The sequence below is a fragment of the Oratosquilla oratoria genome, chromosome 44 (genome assembly GCF_046742065.1).
Source record: "Oratosquilla oratoria isolate Oo_2021 chromosome 44, ASM4674206v1, whole genome shotgun sequence".
NCBI classification, from domain to species: domain Eukaryota; kingdom Metazoa; phylum Arthropoda; class Malacostraca; order Stomatopoda; family Squillidae; genus Oratosquilla; species Oratosquilla oratoria.
Window position 1 is genome coordinate 17999527 of NC_134820.1, and position 17317 is coordinate 18016843.

At 47.5% G+C, this 17317-nt stretch overlaps 2 protein-coding genes and 1 pseudogene across 2 annotated transcripts in view; 1 reads left to right on the top strand and 2 right to left on the bottom strand.

Annotated features, from left to right (window-relative positions):
- Positions 1–17317, top strand: part of LOC143022399 (sodium/hydrogen exchanger 9B2-like) — a 607113-nt gene that overhangs the window by 91762 nt on the left and 498034 nt on the right. The gene's annotated exons all lie outside the window — the stretch shown is intronic.
- On the bottom strand, positions 161–1613 carry LOC143022319 (uncharacterized; annotated as a pseudogene).
- Positions 2676–3269, bottom strand: LOC143022320 (uncharacterized). The gene has a single exon (XM_076180467.1). The coding sequence runs from the start codon at positions 3267–3269 to the stop codon at positions 2676–2678; it is 594 nt and encodes a 197-aa protein (XP_076036582.1).

Sequence of the window (17317 nt, forward strand, 5' to 3'; positions counted from 1 at the left end):
GTGGACGGACAACTCGTCCACAGGAATATGGACATCTCGTCCAATGACTTTTTTTTTAAAGAATAATAAACATTATTTGCAGAACAATAAAACTTTATTTACATATTTATATATACAGAATACAGGTGTGTAATACAGAATAAATATACAAGTGTAAGGTCTAGATGTTGGGCTTGCCACCACGGAGGTTGTAGCTGACACCACGCAGGAACTCTGGAAGTGTTTTCTTGGCAGCCTTTAGGTCGCCCACCAAGTTGCACAGACGTGTCTGCAGCTCAGCGTAGCACTTATTCCTTCGCTTCACAGGGTAGATGCCACGCTCATCCTGGAGGAGAACCGAGTCGACGTTGGATGCTTCTGCTTGAAGGCACTCGATAAGTTTGTAGATGGTGGGGTTGGAATGGCCCAGCAAACTGGAGAACTTATTGTTCCACCCCTCACATATGTTGTTTGTGCGTGGCTCATTGTTGAGGGTGGCGTGATGTTGGTTCCACCGCTTAGGTAGGAACATCGGTGGAGTGCGCCGAAGCCGAACTGGTTGGATGACTCTGCCTGGGGTGGGGGTGACTCGGCGCTGGTGGCGGAGCTGGCCGGAGACGTAAGTGGAGTCGAAATACTCCACTAAGGCTGCTGCTTCGTTGGGCATGGTGGACCGCAGATGTTTCATGCCTTCATGGACGTCCTCAGTAGGAAGAAAGGCCAGGGCATCCAGCTGGCCGCAGAAGAGCCGGAACTCGTCGTCTGACTCGTACAGGTTCTTGAGACCCAGGCCCTGGATCTGCCTCCAAATAGACTAGCTGAGGTGGTAGAAACAGAACCGGACCTGGATCTCCTCTACAAACACTTGCACGAAGGCCCAGCTCCACTGGCCTCTCGAAGTCCACGATGACGGTGCTGGGGTCGCAGCCATGCTGTTCGAGAAGACGGAAGAGCTCCTCATAGGTGGTCTGCGTCTTGCGCTGGAGCAAGGCAAAGGCCAGAGGAAAGTAGCCTTCACCGATGCGACCTTGGACGACGTACAGTTGGGTGAACAGTCTGGGAGCGACTGAGAACGTGCCGTCCATACACCAGTCGTCACAGGCTGCGAGCTGCTCTAGATGACCAGGGGAGGCGAAGACGATGATGCGCTCATCAGCTGCAGGACCGTTGTCGTAGAGGAGGTTGGAAGCCCAGGGGCCTGTGATGTCCAACTCTTGAAGGGACTGCGGATCCTTTGGACGGTGAGCAGCACGGACACGCCGAAGGACACGCTTGCTGGTGTCCGGCCTTGGCATGCGTGCCTTGACCTGATCATCAAGCTCTCTAACGGTGAAGCTGAGGATGTTGTTGGGGCGGTCGTTGGTGGTAGCAGCCTTCCTCTTCATATATTGGCGAGCTTGCTCCACATCACATCTCACACGGTCTGCAATGTGGCTGTGCTCACCAACAAGCCTATGGTCACTAAGGCTCTTGGTGGTCTTCAAGCGGGCACTGCATTTGACATCACGTTGGATACAGCGTCAGAGAACTTCATCAGCTGACTTGGAAACATGTTTCTTAGTGTACATGAATCCATCCAGAAGAATCTTTTGAACACCTCTCTGCGTTGTTACAACCTGAAGCTCAGCTGACATGATTGAGTAACTACTTGAGTAAAACTGACATGACAAGCTAGCTTTATATACAGAACTGAGGTGTGACTGAGCCAGTTGAGGTGTGACAAGCTCTTTTTGAGCATAGTTGGGGTAAATATTAGGTGTAAATATGATAGAGTTGTGATTATTTCTTTTTGATCATAGTTGGAGCTATTCTAGGGTGTTAAAATAAGCATGTCCATAACATTTATAAACACATCCATTACTTACCAAAATATACCATCTAAAGCAAATTTTAATGAAATAACATGAAATATCATTAAAAAAAAAGGTAATAAAATAATTTTCTAAAAGTTTTTTTAAATCTTGTCCGTGGACGAGTTGACCATCCATGGTGGTGTCTGTTGACAAGTTGTCCTACTTTGCAGTTTTGTGGACGAGTTGTCCATGGACGAGATGTCCGGGGACGAGTTGTCCTACAATCGAATTTTTGCATGCCACCTTAATATAGTCCATTAAGGCTCTATCTACCACCCTTCCATCCACCACCCTCTCCCATGTGTACTTATGCTTGACTTTCTTCCTAAACACTGTATTTGCTATCATCAACTCTTTCTAGACACATCTCCACCATCAACTCTCCACTACGATTTTTTCCTGGAACTCCACACTTCCCAACCACTCCATCTATTGGACCATTTCCCACTCTAGCATTAAGGTCTCCCAGTACTATTACATTGACATTTCTTCTTAAACCCTCTATGCACTCATTGGAATTTGTAATTAAGTAAACTTATGAAAATTCTATGTGATCCATACCACCACTAATCTACTGCAGTGGCGTGTGCATGTGGGTGGGAATTTTTGCATGCCAGCTTGATATCATGACGATTCTGCTGCACTTCCGAACATGATTGAGAATTCATTTTTCATTGAATATATGTAGGTTCTCGTGTTTTTATTTTCTGAATAATTTTCTCTTTGAATATATATAGGTTCTAGTATTTTTATCAACTCCGGACAAAAACACAAGGCATCGTATTCTTTTAGGACTTTATTTTTGTTTGCAATAATTTACATTATTCACTTCATAAAATACAATTATAATAGAAATGATGCGAAGTGAAATGACTCCAAAGTCGGCGCCATGATATGAGAACATCTTTTTAGTAATTTCTTTGCTGTCTTATTGCCGGCGATGTACTCGTCCCACAGCTCAAAAAGCTGTCCCTGGACCCGACGGTACTGTGTACGTTGCCGGCGTTTTAGTTTATTTTGGGAAAGAAGGCGTACCTGGAGTTGGATTAAATGGGATTTTTCTTGGAGAAGGTGAAGAAGCTTGTAGAATGACAGATTGTACCCCTTTGCATGGCGGTTGAGCATCCCGTGCCAGCCTTCGACGTCGTTGTTCGTCCTTACGGCTTCCATGAAGACGGACCAAGTCCTCGGCGTCCAAAAGGATCCCTTGATCCAAGTCTTCCGGACGTAGTGTGCAAACTCTGCCAGGTTGGGTGTGGTTGCCTTCTGTGATAGAAAGGAGAAGATTGCAGGAATGTGACCAGAGGTCAGGAAGGGAAGGGCAAGGAACTGCCGCAACAGATTGTGAGTGGGGTAGTCATTTCTATATGACGGCGAAAGTCCAATTTCCCGCACCTTCCTCCACAAGCACTGGGTCCAGTGGAAGGCACATCCCATAACGCGTACGTTATGCAGGACAAGAGGAATAGCCTCCCACACGGCGCGCTCGAAATCAAGGACGACTTTCTCCACTCTGACCGTTCCGCACATTAGCTTGATGGCTTTGAGCACTTTTTTTGTAGTCCTTCCTTTTCCCGGATATGAGCACTAAAGCAAGGGGAACTTGCTTGATGTTATCGTCACTGCGAACGAAAGCATGGAGTGAAAATAAGTGGGAGAATGGCTCCTTCACGAGTTTAAAGGTGCCATCCAAGTACCATGCCTTCGCCTTCGACAGCAACTGGACCATCATGTCTGATGCAAACACCAAGTGCCTCTTGCCCCCAACTCTGACGTCCTTTCGTAGGAAACCTTCCTTCAGGAAATTGAAGTCAATCTCGAAGTCGAGTGTGGCCGGCTCATCCGGTGGAAGCTTGTGGCGGTGCCTGTTAACAGCCCTGGCAAGATTTTGTGGTCTCGACAGGGCAGGAATAGGAACATCTCTGACTTGCTGCAACAGTATTTCGTTGACGATTTGGGCTGGTGGTGTGAATACTGTTTCAGTGGCCTTACATTTGACTTTCCTCCTTATCTCTGTTGGTACTCCTGCGCCAAGTTCTCTCGGGTGGATGTGGGGCTGGGAAGCTCTTGTGAAAATGCTTCCTTTCTGAAGGACTGACGCTTTGCACCAGATGTTCTTGTTTGCGACACTGCACGTCCACGTCTTGTTGCCGTTTGCTCGCAGTGTCTTGACCGTGTACGTTGATGTCCGCTAACTTGTCCTTCCCTTTGTTGGAACCATCTGCGATGATGTATGTCGTCGCTGGCTGACAGACAGCGACGTCGTTCGGGGCTTCATCTTCAATGGAAGATTCTCTGACAGGTGCAGGTACAACAACATTGGGTAGGGTTGGGTCTCAGGATGGGTCGTCAAAAGACTGTTCCATGGCTTGCTGTTCCTCATCGTCGTGGGGGTCCAGAGATTGTGTGCAGAGTCGAGTACTCTCGGCTGCGGGGGCAGTGGCTGCCAGCTTGCATGGCAAGCACGTCCACTCGATGTCGGTTCCCTCTGACACAGCTTTTCTATAAGCTGGACGACTGATGCCAGTGTGACACTTCCTGTGTTGCCACCGATTGCAGCCATCGCATAGCAATCCTTCCTGCCTCATCCTCACTGGTCTTTGGCAGGCTATGCAGTTTTCTCGATCTTGATGTGTCATCTTGTCACCAGTGATCATAGATGGCGGGCTGGACGAATCGTAGCTCTGGTCGGTAATATAGCAGAACGCAACCTCTTTCATATGAATCAAACTCCAAACACACACATACCCGACCTACATTTATGCTGAATTACGAGCAAGGTGTGATCCGTATCACCACTGATTTACTACAGTGGTGTGCGCATGTGGGTGGGAATTTTTACATGCCACCTTAATATCATGAGGTATGATTGGAATTTGTAATTAAGTAAACTTATGAAAATTCTATGTGATCCATACCACCACTAATCTACTGCAGTGGCGTGTGCATGTGTGTGGGAATTTTTGCATGCCAGCTTGATATCATGACAATTCTGCTGCACTTCCGAACATGATTGAGAATTCATTTTTCATTGAATATATGTAGGTTCTCGTGTTTTTATTTTCTGAATAATTTTCTCTTTGAATATATATAGGTTCTAGTATTTTTATTTTCCTCTTTGCATTATCAACTCCGGACAAAAACACAAGGCATCGTATTCTTTTAGGACTTTATTTTTGTTTGCACTAATTTACATTATTCAATTCATAAAATACAATTATAATAGAAATGATGCGAAGTGAAATGACTCCAAAGTCGGCGCCATGATATGAGAACATCTTTTTAGTAATTCCTTTGCTGTCTTATTGCCGGCGATGTACTCGTCCCACAGCTCAAAAAGCTGTCCCGACGGTACTGTGTACGTTGCCGGCGTTTTAGTTTATTTTGGGAAAGAAGGCGTACCTGGAGTTGGATTAAATGGGACTGTTCTTGGAGAAGGTGAAGAAGCTTGTAGAATGACAGATTGTACCCCTTTGCATGGCGGTTGAGCATCCCGTGCCAGCCTTCGACATCGTTCTTCGTCCATACCGCTTCCATGAAGACGGACCAAGTCCTCGGCGTCCAAAAGGATCCCTTGATTCAAGTCTTCCGGACGTAGTGTGCAAACTCTGCCAGATTGGATGTGGTTGCCTTTTGTGATAGAAAGGAGAAGATTGCAGGAATGTGATCAGAGGGCAGGTAGGGAAGGGCAAGGAACTGCCGCAACAGTTTGTGAGTGGGGTAGTCATTTGTATATGACGGCGAAAGTCCAAGTTCCTGCACCTTCCTCCACAAGCACTAGGTCCAGTGGAAGGCACATCCCATAACGCGTACGTTATGCAGGACAAGAGGGATAGCCTCCCACACGGCGCGCTCGAAGTCAAGGACGACTTTCTCCACTCTGACCGTTCCGCACATTAGCTTGATGGCTTTGAGCACTTTTTTGTAGTCCTTCCTTTTCCCGGACATGAGCACTAAAGCAAGGGGAACTTGCTTGATATTATCGTCACTGCGAACGAAAGCATGGAGTGAAAATAAGTGGGAGAATGGCTCCTTCACGAGTTTAAAGGTGCCATCCAAGTACCATGCCTTCGCCTTGGACAGCAACTGGACCATGATGTCTGATGCAAACACCAAGTGCCTCTTGTCCCCAACTGTGACGTCCTTTCGTAGGAAACCGTCCTTCAGGAAATTGAAGTCAATCTCGAAGTCGAGTGTGGCCGGCTCATCCGGTGGAAGCTTGTGGCGGTGCCTGTTAACAGCCCTGGCAAGATTTTGTGGTCTCGACAGGGCAGGAATAGGAACATCTCTGACTTGCTGCAACAGTATTTCGTTGACGATTTGGGCTGTTGGTGTGAATACTGTTTCAGTGGCCTTACATTTGACTTTCCTCCTTATCTCTGTTGGTACTCCTGCGCCAAGTTCTCTCGGGTGGATGTGGGGCTGGGAAGCTCTGGTGAAAATGCTTCCTTTGTGAAGGACTGACGCTTTGCACCAGATGTTCTTGTTTGTGACACTGCACGTCCACGTGTTGTAGCCGTTTGCTCGCAGTGTCTTCACCGTGTACGTTGATGTCCGCTAAGTTGTCCTTCCCTTTGTTGGAACCATCTGCGATGATGTATGTCGCGAAGCACCTGACGGGCCGACTTATCACCAGCAATGTACGAATCCCACACTTTATTCACTTGTCCCTGTACTCGTCTATATTCCTTCCTTTGTTTACGTCGCAGCTTCTTGTCCGACACTAATCTAATTTGTATATTTATTAGCTGCGACTGCTCGTGCAAAAGTTTAACTAGAAGGTAGAAAGACAAATGACCACGCCTGGCGTGACGATTCAGCGCACCGTGCCAACCCTCCACGTCATTGTTGGTGCGAATAGGTTGTTTGAATATACTCGAGGTTTCAGGAGTATAAAGTGAACTTTGGATCCAATTGGTGCAGATATAACTCACCAATGCTGTCAGCAAGCTTGTGCATGCCTGTGTTGCAAGCCTCTCGAACAAGGGCGAGATGTGCTGTTGGGGGAGATGGGGCAACGCAAGAAATTGACGACAAAGTCTGTGCGTGTCTTCATGATTGCGACACGCTGGAGCCGGACCTATTTCCTGCATTTTCCGCCATATGCATTGAGCTCAATGGAAGGAACACCTCTAACATCAACTCCTGGAAACAGCGATGGAATGGCTTTCCACACTGCCCACTCGAAGTCGATGACCATTTTCCTGACGTTATTATTGGGCGTTAGGCGTTTGATGGATTTCAGTACCCTGTTATAATCTTTTTTTCCGTCGCCCCGACATCAAAACAAATATAAGAGGTACTTGTTTCGTAGCATCTCCACTTCGAATAAATGAATGGACACTGAATAGCTGCGTAAAAGGGTATCTTACTATTTTGAATGTCCCATCTATGTACCACGTTTTGGATCAGCTTTGCAGGTCGAGCATCTTCTGGGTGACAAATAACAAATGCCGATTTCCATCAACGTGCAAGTCTTTGCAAAGGAAATCCTCGGGAATGTGGCCTTCGTCGATTTCAAAATAAAGATCCTGTGGTTCTGCTGGCCGCATCTTCTGCCTGTATCGATTTGCTGCTGTAGCGAGATTCACTGGTTTCTACAGCGCCTCGATTGGTTCTCTCGATATTTTTTCCAACATTACTCGATTGACGATGTCGGAAGCTGACGTGAAAATTTCCTTTGCCGCGGACTCTTTCACAACCTTTCGCACTATTGATGCTTTCGCGGCATCGAGTGTTAAGCACAATTTTTTTTTAATAGGCAAATGGTTCCAAAAATAACTTTATATTGCTCATGAAACCAGCTATGCGTCCAGGCACACAAATGACATGATTAATATGATGTTTCCAGTTAAATTGATCGTCTAGATACACACCTGAGAATTTATTCTAAAGTTATAATTTAACAGTCGGATAACTGGACCAAGGTTACTCACCTGAAATACCTGTTTGGCCGCAAACACCTTGCAGTCCTTGAACTGCCTCCACTGTCGATCTCGAGCCCGATCGGACTCCTGATGTCACGACACGTATAGTCCTTGTTTTTGCGTTCCTTGGTCGTTTTGTCTGGGCCGGTTTTGTGGCTACTTTGGGCATTCTCGGAATACTGTAGTGTATTACCCGTCAGTAGAAGTCACACATTGTTCCTTGCTGCGCTGTTTTGGTTTGGATTTGAGGAATTTCATAAAGTACCTCTTAGTTTTTTATTTGCCGTTCCATATGATTCTGGCAATTTGATGAGTGTGATATCCAGGTGCTAGTTTGATGGCCTTGTTGAATGAATTCTTCATGCAAAACCATTTCGATTGTTGTCCGCACTCGTAAACTCGTGGCTAACGGTTCATTCGCGCACAGTGCTACCGAAACAGTTGAATAGGCAATTCCCATCCTCGGTTGCATGAACTGGCGTTCGGTTCTTCACACCATCACACTTGGCAAGGATCGACACGGCATTCGTATCTGGTTCCAGATCAGCTTCAAACTTGTATATGTTGATAGGTGTTGATGTACTCGGTGCATTACGCAAAAATGTGTTCCCTTCTTGCGCCTTCCTACAACAAACTACTATGGTTATGCAGAAAATGCCTCTTTCAGCCGCTGTAATGAAAGTCCGTAGTTAAAACCACTGGACAGTTTATCCTCGAAGCACCAGTTCGTTACGCAAGAGTACCCAAGGGACATCTCACCAAGTTCTTGGAATGTAGGTTGCGGAATATCTTGGCATTTGCGGTGGTACCAAATGTGGCATCCATCACAGTAAATAGTGCCCAGGTCGGTGCGCAGACATTTGCCCACAAGACAGTTGCCCATAGGACAAATGCCCACAAGACAATTGCCCACACCCTTAACCAGAAAAGAGACATTTGCCTATTTTTATACACCGAGCGCACTTGCGAATTTCATTTCTTTGTCACGCATGCTATTTATATCCCTAATTTGAGAGTCTGTGTATAGAACAATTGAAGGCGGCTTCCCTTTGATGCGGATAACTTCTTGAATCAACGCGTGATCGTCGATCCTATTGAGAACACTAAGGATATCGTCAGCGACATTTCGTTTGTGTGATCCCTTTTCTTTATTGGTGTTGTATTTTAAATTCTGAACTTGGCGCACAGTCAGCGTCCTCCAAAACTATTTGCGTACATGCCTCACGTGGCGGCACGTGTTTTACTAAGTCCTTTATCCTTTTCATTGTTTTCTCTTGTGTTTTCGTGTATTCGTTCCTCGTTCGTTTCGAATTTCCGTGCGTTGACGTTGTATCTAGCCATTTCCCGATGTATTCTGCTAATGCACGTTTTACACCGATGTCGCAGGGGAGTTCTTCAAACCAAGTAATCCTACGTTTGTAATTTGAATCTCGTTTTAGCGTTGTATAGTACCGTTTCATTATGGCGACATCATCCTCGTTTGGCTGTGGCACAAATGGTGTAAATGTCTTTATCAGAATTTTCCCATAAACGCCTTTCCTTTCCATTCATTACTGGATACACGGAAATTATCGACCTCTTGATTACTGTTGCTGCTGCCTCCATCGTCCAAGCTGATGAATATTTCTTCCGAATACAATCCATCTTTGCATCATCATATGATGGACATAACGCATGCCATTCCTCGTCGCCCTCGTGATTCTTTTGATAGATGTCCGCATTCAATATCATTTCGAGACTGCATCGGAAACGTAATTCATCCGCAATCTGTTCTGTGCCAGTTATTGCTGTGGAAATGGAATTGAAAAGACAGCTCCCATCGCCAGTCACGTATACAGGCATCCGTCTTTGGCACTTTCCTCCAAGATGTTCGATTATATTCCTAGAGTTGTGATCTGGCTTTAATATCCTATAATCAAACTTCGCTGTGCCGTCGTAGTAGGCCATTTCTTTCTTGGCTGTTCTCAGGAACACTTGTTCTCTCTTTGCGGCTGTCAGAATATTGTCTTTGTCCTCGGCTGCATCCATCAATCTTTGCTGTGCTACAATGTAGTGAAACTTGTCTTCAGTGTGCAGACAGCCTTGGCACCAGTACCCCAATTCTGTATTCCTTAGAAATTCGAAATCTTCTGGCGATATATTCTGGCACGTTGTTTTACAATGAAACCACATCCTGCAGCTTTCGCAAAATATGGCATCAGAAGCACAGGTCGTCCGACCACAGTCACCACATGGCCATCTTACTTTCATCTAACTTTTAGCTGGCATATTTATTAGGCGATTCACAGAAAACCACTTGGGAAACAAGACACTTTGATCCGAACGTTTTCGTCTAATCAGACATATTCAAGGAATACAGATAGGTGAGAATATATATACAGAAAGGTAGTAGACAAGACAGGAATATGTGAAGTCACACATGACAAATTTTCCGAGAGTATCAAGGCGGTGACGCATTTGCCCACAAGACACATTTGCCCACAAGACAATTGCTCACAAGACAGTTGCCCACATGACAAATGCCCACAAGACAATTGCCCATACCCTTAACCAGAAAAGACATTTGGCCACAACTATTTTTATAAAATAATGTTAACAAGGGCCAGTTCACTTTCAATTTTTTATTGATATTATAACATACAATAATACAAAATATGTACAATTCTATACAACAGACAATATTTACAATATTTAGAAGTGCACCAGGAAGGACATTATTTACAAGATAACTAGAGAATTTATCCCAGACGAATGCAGTGACCAACTGCTTGAAGGAAGTGTGTGAGGGTCCGGCGCTCTGCCACAAAGTCTTGGCAGAGTGACTGAAGGTGTTTCTGGTGCTGCTGGTGGTCTCTACGTTGGCGCTTCTTGATGGGACGCCCCCTGGCGTACTGCAGGAGGTTGGTGCTGACAAGCGCGAAGTCCCTGCGGAGCCCATCCACAGCAGTTCAGAAGGAGGGATGGTGGTGGCCAACCTGCTGGGCGAAGGAAGTGTTCCACCCCTCACAGATGTTGTTGGTCCGGTCAACAACACGGGGTCTGGGTAGATCTGCATAGCCTCCATCTTGTCCAGCACGGCTTGCAGGAGCTCCTGATACACCTGTGCACTCTTCCCAGACAGGAAGGCGTACACACAGGAGACAGCAGAGTCACCCAGGGGAGCACGGATGACGTAGAGCTGCTCAAAAACACTAGGACTCATGGAAAAGTTGCCATCCATGAACCAAGTGTCAGAGCGCCCTAGGTGACGAAGCTGCTCTTCAGATGCGTAGACCACAACCCGCTGCCGCTGTCCAGGACCGGAGTGATGGATTAGGAAGGGCTGCGGGTTGACTTCTCCAGTGGTGGTGGTCCACTCATCTGGGATGACCAGCTCTTGAAGAGATGCAGGGTCCTTAGGAAGTCTCCCACGGCGTTGACGCTGCAGGTCCCGCTTGCAAGTCTGGACGCTCCCGAGGTTGGCACGGACCTCAGTGCTGGCTTGAAGGAGAGCCTGTGTGAGGATCTGGTTAGGGCGACTTGTGGACTGCTTCGCCTGGGCCTTCATGGTGGTGCGCAGCTTGGTCACCTCGACTCCGGTCCGGTCTGCTGGATGGTTGTGACTGACCAAGGACCGAGGATCCTCAAAGAAGTCACTAGTGGTGAGTGCACCCTTGCACCATGTTGTGCGAGAACGTGCACAATTCCACCGGATCCAGTTGCTGTAGGTCCTCTTCTTGACATACATGAAGCCATCGAGACAGAGCTTGTCTCCTCCTCTGGTGGTCTTGATGATCTCCATGCTGAGTGTTGAGTGAGTGTATGAGTGATTCATAGCCTGACATCCTTATATACTGACAGAAAAATAGCTCACTAAGCCTTTGTTTTTATTGCTCACATGCTTTGTGCATGTATAAGTATACTATATAAGTATACTGATGGAATACTAAAATGTTGGAAAAAAAAGAACTGTTGTTGGCAAATGTCTCTTTTCTGGTTAGGGGTGTGGGCAAGTGTCTTGTGGGCAAGTGTCTTGTGGGCAAGTGTCTTGTGGGCAATTGTCGTGGAATTATTCAATTCATAAAATACAATTACAATAGAAATGATGCGAAGTGAAATTACTCCAAAGTCGGCGCCATTATATGAGAACATCTTTTTGTAATTCCTTTGCTGTCTTATTGCCGGCGATGTACTCGTCCCACAGCTCAAAAAGCTGTCCCTGGGCCCGACGGTACTGTGTACGTTGCCGGCGTTTTAGTTTATTTTGGGAAAGAAGGCGTACCTGGAGTTGGATTAAATTGGACTGTTCTTGGAGAAGGTGAAGAATCTTGTAGAATGACAGATTGTACCCCTTTGCATTGCGGGTGAGCATCCCGTGCCAGCCTTCGACATCGTTGCTCGTCCTTACGGCTTCCATGAAGACGGACCAAGTCCTCGGCGTCCAAAAGGATCCCTTGATCCAAGTCTTCCGGACGTAGTGTGCAAACTGTGCCAGGTTGGGTGTGGTTGCCTTCTGTGATAGAAAGGAGAAGATTGCAGGAATGTGATGAGAGGGGAGGTAGGGAAGGGCAAGGAACTGCCGCAAGAGTTTGTGAGTGGGGTAGTCATTTGTATATGACGGCGAAAGTCCAAGTTCCTGCACCTTCCTCCACAAGCACTGGGTCCAGTGGAAGGCACATCCCATAACGCGTACGTTATGCAGGACAAGAGGGATAGCCTCCCACACGGCGCGCTCGAAGTCAAGGACGACTTTCTCCACTCTGACCGTTCCGCACATTAGCTTGATGGCTTTGAGCACTTTTTTGTAGTCCTTCCTTTTCCCGGACATGAGCACTAAAGCAAGGGGAACTTGCTTGATATTATCGTCACTGCGTACGAAAGCATGGAGTGAAAATAAGTGGGAGAATGGCTCCTTCACGAGTTTAAAGGTGCCATCCAAGTACCATGCCTTCGCCTTCGCCTTCGACAGCAACTGGACCATCATGTCTGATGCAAACACCAAGTGCCTCTTGCCCCCAACTCTGACGTCCTTTCGTAGGAAACCGTCCTTCACGAAATTGAAGTCAATCTCGAAGAAGAGTGTGGCCGGCTCATCCGGTGGAAGCTTGTGGCGGTACCTGTTAACAGCCCTGGCAAGATTTTGTGGTCTCGACAGGGCAGGAATAGGAACATCTCTGACTTGCTGCAACAGTATTTCGTTGACGATTTGGGCTGGTGGTGTGAATACTGTTTCAGTGGCCTTACATTCGACTTTCCTCCTTATCTCTGTTGGTACTCCTGCGCCAAGTTCTCTCGGGTGGATGTGGGGCTGGGAACCTCTTGTGAAAATGCTTCCTTTCTGAAGGACTGACGCTTTGCACCAGATGTTCTTGTTTGTGACACTGCACGTCCACGTCTTGTTGCCGTTTGCTCGCAGTGTCTTCACCGTGTACGTTGATGTCCGCTAACTTGTCCTTCCCTTTGTTGGAACCATCTGCGATGATGTATGTCGTCTCTGGCTGACAGACAGCGACGTCATTCGGGGCTTCATCTTCAATGGAAGATTCTCTGACAGGTGCAGGTACAGGAAAATTGGGTAGGGTTGGGTCTCTGGATTGGTCGTCAAAAGACTCTTCCATGGCTTGCCGTTCCTCATGGTCGTGGGGGTCCAGAGATTGTGTGCCGAGTCGAGTACTCTCGGCTGCGGGGGCAGTGGCTGCCAGCTTGCATGGCAAGCACGTCCACTCGATGTCGGTTCAGCGGGTCAGCGGGGGCGGTTGTGACGGATTTCTTGCTTCGATTCTTTCTTTTGCGGAGACGTAAGTGGCGTCAAAGTACTCCACTAAGTGAGCAGCATCGTCGGACATGGTGGACCGGAGAAGAGCCATGCTAGCCTTGACGTCCTCGGGGGGTAGGAACGCCAGGGCATTGAGCTGGCCACAGAAGAGGCGGAACTCGGGGTCCTCTTGATACAGGTTCTTGAGGCCCAGGCCCTGGATCTGCCTCCAGATGGACTGGCTGAGGTGTTAAAAGCAGAACCGGACCTGGATCTGCTCTCCGAACACCACCCGAAGGGCCAGCTCCACAGGCCTCTCGAAGTCCACCACGACGCTGGCGGGGTCGCAGCCGTGCTCCTCCAAGACACGAAAGACCTACTTGTAGCTGGTCTGTGTCTTGCACTGGAGCAAGGCAAAGGCCAGTGGAAGGTAGCCCTCACCGACGCGACCCTGGATGACGTAGAGCTGGGTGAAGAGTCTAGGAGCGACGGAGAAGGTGCCATCCATGCACCACTCATCAGAGGCGATGAGCTTCTCCAGATGAGCAGGGGAGGCGAAGATGATGACACGCACTTCTGCCGCTTAGAGTTTGTAGTCCTGAATGAAGAAGAAATAAAAAGGTGTAATATGTTGTATCAGATGTTTGTGTTTGTCGTGCAGTTTTTCTAGGTGTCTTGAGTGAAGTTTGTGTTTGTGTTGGTTGAGTGGACGGATGTTGGAAATTTGGTGTAGAGACTCAGTGGTTCTGAAGTCGCTCCATCGCGAGCCCGTGATGAACTGGACAGCGGCATTCTGAACCTTCTGATGCTCGTAGTTATTAGTGGCACATGTCAGCTGGCTTAGTCCCGGGGATTGGCACAGAATCGGTCTGACGAGGGCTAGGTACAATCGACGTTTGGTTCTCAGTGTTGCAGTTTTGAAGCGTCTGAGCTTACCCAGCACAGCCCTAGCTTGCGGAAGTGTGGGGTCCAGGTAAGGCCACTATCAAGTGTGCTACCCAGCACACGGGTATGGTCCTTCGCTGGGATTTTTGTGTAGTTTATTTTAAGAGGAGTGTTTGTGATTGTTCTGTTGGTTCGTTTGCAGTAGAAGTATACAGCATTGCATTTCGACGCGTTGGTCTTAATGCGCCACTGTTGCTCCCACGCGTGTGCCCCGTCTAGGATGTTTTGCATTACGTGTAACGCTTCCTGCAGCGTTTTGTGTCTGCTTATGTGGTTAGTGTCGAACGCATACGAAAGAGTTAGAGCCTGGTTGCGCGGATAAGCTGGCTCTGGCAGGTCATTCGTATATAGATTGTACAGAGTGGGGGCAAGGACTGATCCTTGCGGTACTCCAGCCTTCGGCACAAAAGGTTGGGACAGACAGCCCCGCCACTTTATTCTTATTGACCTGTCGTCCAGGTAGTTGCAGAGCAACCTTGTGAACGGCAGGGCAAAGTCGAAGTTATGGTACAATTTGTACTTAAGGCCTTCATGCCAGACAGTATCGCTCCACGCTCTTCTCACTGCCAGGCCCATATGCACTTACAAAGACCCACATCTCCTTTCCCAGTTTCACCTTCATCCACATTATCCTTGAGGAAACCTCCTTCCACTCCACTACCTGTTTACCTATCTCCTCACTTACTAGAATAGCCACCCCTTCCCTCCCTCGCCCTCTCTTCACTCCTGATAACCTCCCACTTACACTCCCAAACTTACACTCGCCCTTCCCTTTCAACTTAGTTTCACTCAAAGCCAACACATCCATCTTTCTTCTCACAAACATACTACCTATCTCTTCCCTTTTACTCTCATCTGTACCACATCCACGCACATTAAAAGACCCAAACCTTAGGGTGCTGGTCCGAGGTCCTCCAGCACCCCTTATGCCTTCACTTTTGTTTTTAGGATATATGCCCCGTGGGGCTACAGGGAGAAGGATGCCTAGTCCCACTCCCCGTCAATGTTTGGTGCAACCAGATGTGAGCATTCGCGAAGCACCTGACGGACCGACTTATCACCAGCAATGTACGAATCCCACACTTTATTCACTTGTCCCTGTACTCGTCTATATTCCTTCCTTTGTCTACGTCGCAGCTTCTTGTCCGACACTAATCTAATTTGTATATTTATTAGCTGCGACTGCTCATGCAAAAGTTTAACTAGAAGGTAGAAAGACAAATGACCACGCCTGGCGTGACGATTCAGCGCACCGTGCCAAACCTCCACGTCATTGTTGATGCGAATAGGTTGTTTGAATATACTCGAGGTTTCAGGAGTATAAAGTGAACTTTGGATCCAATTGGTGCAGATATAACTCACCAATGGTGTCAGCAAGCTTGTGCATGCCTGTGTTGCAAGCCTCTCGAACAAGGGCGAGATGTGCTGTTGGGGGAGATAGGGCAACGCAAGAAATTGACGACAAAGTGTGTGCGTGTCTTCATCATTGCGACACGCTGGAGCCAGACGTATTTCCTGGATTTTCCGCCATATGCATTGAGCCCAATGGAAGGAACACCCTCTAACATCAACTCCTGGAAACACCGATGGAATGGCTTTCCACACTGCCCGCTCGAAGTCAACGACCATTTTCCTGACGTTATTATTGGGTGTTAGGCCTTTGATGGATTTAAGTACCCTCTTGTAATCTTTTTTTCGTCGCCCCGACATCAAAACAAATACAAGAGGTACTTGTTTCGTAGCATCTCCACTTCGAATGAATGAATGGACCCTGAATAGCTGCGTAAAAGGGTATCTTACTATTTTGAATATCCCATCCATGTACCACGTTTTGGATCGGCTGAGCAGGTCGAGCATCTTCTGGGTGGCAAATAACAAATGCCGATTTCCATCAACGTGCAAGTCTCTGCGAAGGAAATCCTCGGGAATGTGGCCTTCGTCGATTTCGAAATAAAGATCCTGTGGTTCCGCTGGCCGCATCTTCTGCCTGTATCGATTTGCTGTTCTAGCGAGATTCACTGGTATCTGCAGCGCCTCGATTGGTTCTCTCGATATTTTTTCCAACATTCCCCGATTGACGATGTCGGAAGCTGACGTGAAAATTTCCTTTGCCGCGGACTCTCTCTCAACCTTTCGCACTATTGATGCTTTCGCGGCATCGAGTGTTCCTGGATGGATGTGGGGTTGGCAGCATCTCGTGAAATCCATACCTTTTTGTGTTGCGGTCGCCTTGCGCCAAATGTTCTTGTTTTTCATACTGTTCATGTTGTCGAAATACGGAAGCGAAGGATTAACTAGGGCGTGGTGGACACCTGATCCGTGGACGGACAACTCGTCCACAAAACTGCAAAGTAGGACAACTCGTCCACAGGAATATGAACATCTCGTTCAATGACTTTTTCTTTAAGAATAAACATAATTTGCAGAACAATAAAACTTTATTTACGTATTTATATATATACAGAATACAGGTGTGTAATACAGAATAAATATACAAGTGTAAGGTCTAGATGTTGGGCTTGCCACCACGGAGGTTGTAGCTGACACCACGCAGGAACTCTGGAAGTGTTTTCTTGCCAGCCTTCAGGTCGCCCACCAAGTTGCACAGACGTGTCTGCAGCTCAGCGTAGCACTTCTTCCTTCGCTTCACAGGGCGGATGCCACGCTCATCCTGGAGGAGAACCGAGTCGACGTTGGATGCTTCTGCTTGAAGGCACTCGATAAGTTTCCAGATGGTGGGGTTGGAATGGCCCACCAAACTGGAGAACTTATTGTCCCACCCCTCACATATGTTGTGCGTGGCTCATTGTTGAGGGTGGCGTGATGTTGGTTCCACCGCTCAGGTAGGAACATCGGTGGAGTGCGCCGAAGCCGAACTG

What these genes read in the sequence shown, in the direction of transcription:
- LOC143022320 (XM_076180467.1), bottom strand. Translation starts at nt 3,269, where the DNA reads ATGGGATGTGCCTTCCACTGGACCCAGTGCTTGTGGAGGAAGGTGCGG.